The sequence below is a fragment of the Trichogramma pretiosum genome, unplaced genomic scaffold (assembly GCF_000599845.2).
Source record: "Trichogramma pretiosum strain Unisexual culture from Peru unplaced genomic scaffold, Tpre_2.0 scaffold46, whole genome shotgun sequence".
Taxonomy (NCBI): Eukaryota; Metazoa; Arthropoda; class Insecta; order Hymenoptera; family Trichogrammatidae; genus Trichogramma; species Trichogramma pretiosum.
The window spans coordinates 1049808-1052018 of NW_019641609.1; the positions used below are offsets into that span (position 1 = coordinate 1049808).

The following is a 2211-nucleotide window of genomic DNA, read 5'->3' on the forward strand; positions in this document are numbered from 1 at the left end:
AAAGGTTTGCTTTTATTGTGTACTGTGTTGACGTGAAGTTTGAGTTGACCTTTTTGCCCAAATGATTTGTGACAGATATCACATTCAAAGGGTTTGCGACGAACATGTACTGCATTTATGTGACCATTAAGATGACTTACGTATTCAAACGACTGCGTTGTAGTATGTGTTTTTAAAATCACTTTTCTTTTATACTTTTTTCGACTCATTTTATGTCTACAGGATACTTTATTTTTAGATTTGTTTATAAACATTTTAATCTTTTTATGTTTGTTAATTTTTAATGGGGTATAATTGAAATTTTTTTAAATCAAAATCATTAGACTTTTGTATTCTAAGTATCTGGTATGAATAGAGTTTTCTACTTTCACAATAGGTGCATAGCTCTGATCGTCAGTTTTACTGATGGTTGTCAATAAAGACTTCTGTTCAGATTTAATACCTTTGGACTCGAAATCAATGAATATATTTTTATTCATGTCATCGGTCTTATTTTTGTTTTCCATTTTTACGATGGGTAGAAAATTTTGATGCTCAAATTTGCATAAGTTTGTCGAAAATGACATCGGTTCAAGCTTAACATTTTTGTATTCAACATCTATGAATATTTTTTCATTCATGTCAATAGGCTGATTTTCATTTTCTATTTTCACCATAGGTTCACAACTTCGGTACTCAGTTTTGCAAACTTTTGTCGATAATGACTTCGATTCCGATTTAACATATCCGCACTCAAAAACTATGGATAAATTTTTATTTATTCTCTCTGGTAACGCTGCATTCTTATCTATGTAATTTGCCTAAAACAAAAATTGTATAATAGTTTTGGGAGAACAGAATATAATTAAAATCATTAAACTCACTGATGGTTTATCAAGATGGGATGTTTCAAAGTTTTCGGCTTTGCAAGAATTCATGGAATCGAAAAAATGATCGTCACTTTCTATCGTCAAAATTTGGCTCGGATCCTTTTTCATTCTAAAGAATAATTTTATTTGATGTAGTGATCGTTTAGAAAAATATCATGATATGATAAAAAAAAGTAATACCTAACTGTGTCATCTTTATTTTCCATCACTCGGTTGATTATGTGTAACCACAGAGTAAATTTTCACGAAACACACCGAAAAAATATTTAAGGTTATGTGCCTTGAGTGGAATAGACAACACTTTACCTCGAACTCACCAATTTGTAAACACTAGCTAACTAAATGTAGAATGTAGTTTCTCTACTGTACTCTTGCGTCTGCACGCACTGCTCGTATATTGACGAGGCGACCCTGCGATTGTGATAGCTCCTTGGCGATAATTTCCCCCTCTACCGTCGACTGGATGTACGCATTAAAATTACATGAAAATGGTAATCATTGCAGAAGCATAATTTCTTTACACGTACATATGATTTATTCGGAAAAACGTTCACGCAAACGAAAATTGAACTTATTGTGGCACGTGATTGTACTGAGCACGTTTTTTTTTCTTCTTCTTTAAAAAAATGATGTGAAGTCGTTTTATTCGTCACCTCATTGGTCGAGGAGTAACTGCGCCTCGCTTGATGATTGGTCGGAATCTCGCGCCGGTCGATCATATAATTATTTTAATGGGAAAATTTAAAAGTGGCGTTTGCTTAAATGTTTATATTTGTAAATCATTGGTAATTTTAATTTTAACGTGATAAGTTGGCGTGCGCGAGCGCGCTTCATATCACTAGTATTTTAAATTCTCGATAATGTAATTGAGTAGGGGCAAGATTTTTACGGGTGTTGCACGTTGAAAGGTGCCAATGTCATTGAGAGTCTAACTCTTTTTCAACTCCTAAATAAATATGAGTATATCTCCGAGTGCATCATTCTTGCTAAAGCATTCATTGCAGTTATTTACAAATTTTTTTCAACATCTTGCGGCACTTCATGGGCTAGGCACTTCGGAACACGTACGTATACTTCATACAAACATACAAATATCCGTAAGACGTGAAATCTCCGTTACCTTACCCGCGTGTCAGTGCCGTAGTCGGCGAAATGGAGATGCAAAAATCAGCCCGAGTGTTTGGTGCATCTCGCGCTCGACATGACTTTATGTGTACCTTACCCCGTGCGGCGAACATTTGCCGCCTCTCGCGGATTAGGACCGACAAAGAAACACCACACTATATGTACGTATTAGTGTGCGTGCTGTGCATGAGAGTTCGTGACTCTTTGCCGCCGCTGA

The 2211-nt window shown here is 35.4% G+C and overlaps 1 protein-coding gene across 1 annotated transcript; it reads right to left on the bottom strand.

Moving 5' to 3' along the window:
* Window positions 1-243: 243 nt before the first annotated feature.
* LOC106654750 lies at window positions 244-1239 on the bottom strand. Its single transcript, XM_014374750.2, has 3 exons — window positions 1050-1239; window positions 864-978; window positions 244-800 (listed from the first exon to the last, which is right to left on the bottom strand). The coding sequence occupies exons 1-3, from the start codon at window positions 1073-1075 to the stop codon at window positions 306-308; spliced, it is 636 nt and encodes a 211-aa protein (XP_014230236.1). The 5' UTR covers window positions 1076-1239; the 3' UTR covers window positions 244-305.
* Between the last annotated feature and the right edge of the window lie 972 nt (window positions 1240-2211).

Coding starts and splice junctions, on each gene's coding strand:
- LOC106654750 (XM_014374750.2), bottom strand. CDS start 1,075: ATGGAAAATAAAGATGACACAGTTAG. Junction 979..1,049: donor AATAAAGATGACACAGTTAG/GTATTACTTTTT, acceptor ATTATTCTTTAG/AATGAAAAAGGATCCGAGCC. Junction 801..863: donor CCCATCTTGATAAACCATCA/GTGAGTTTAATG, acceptor TTTTTGTTTTAG/GCAAATTACATAGATAAGAA.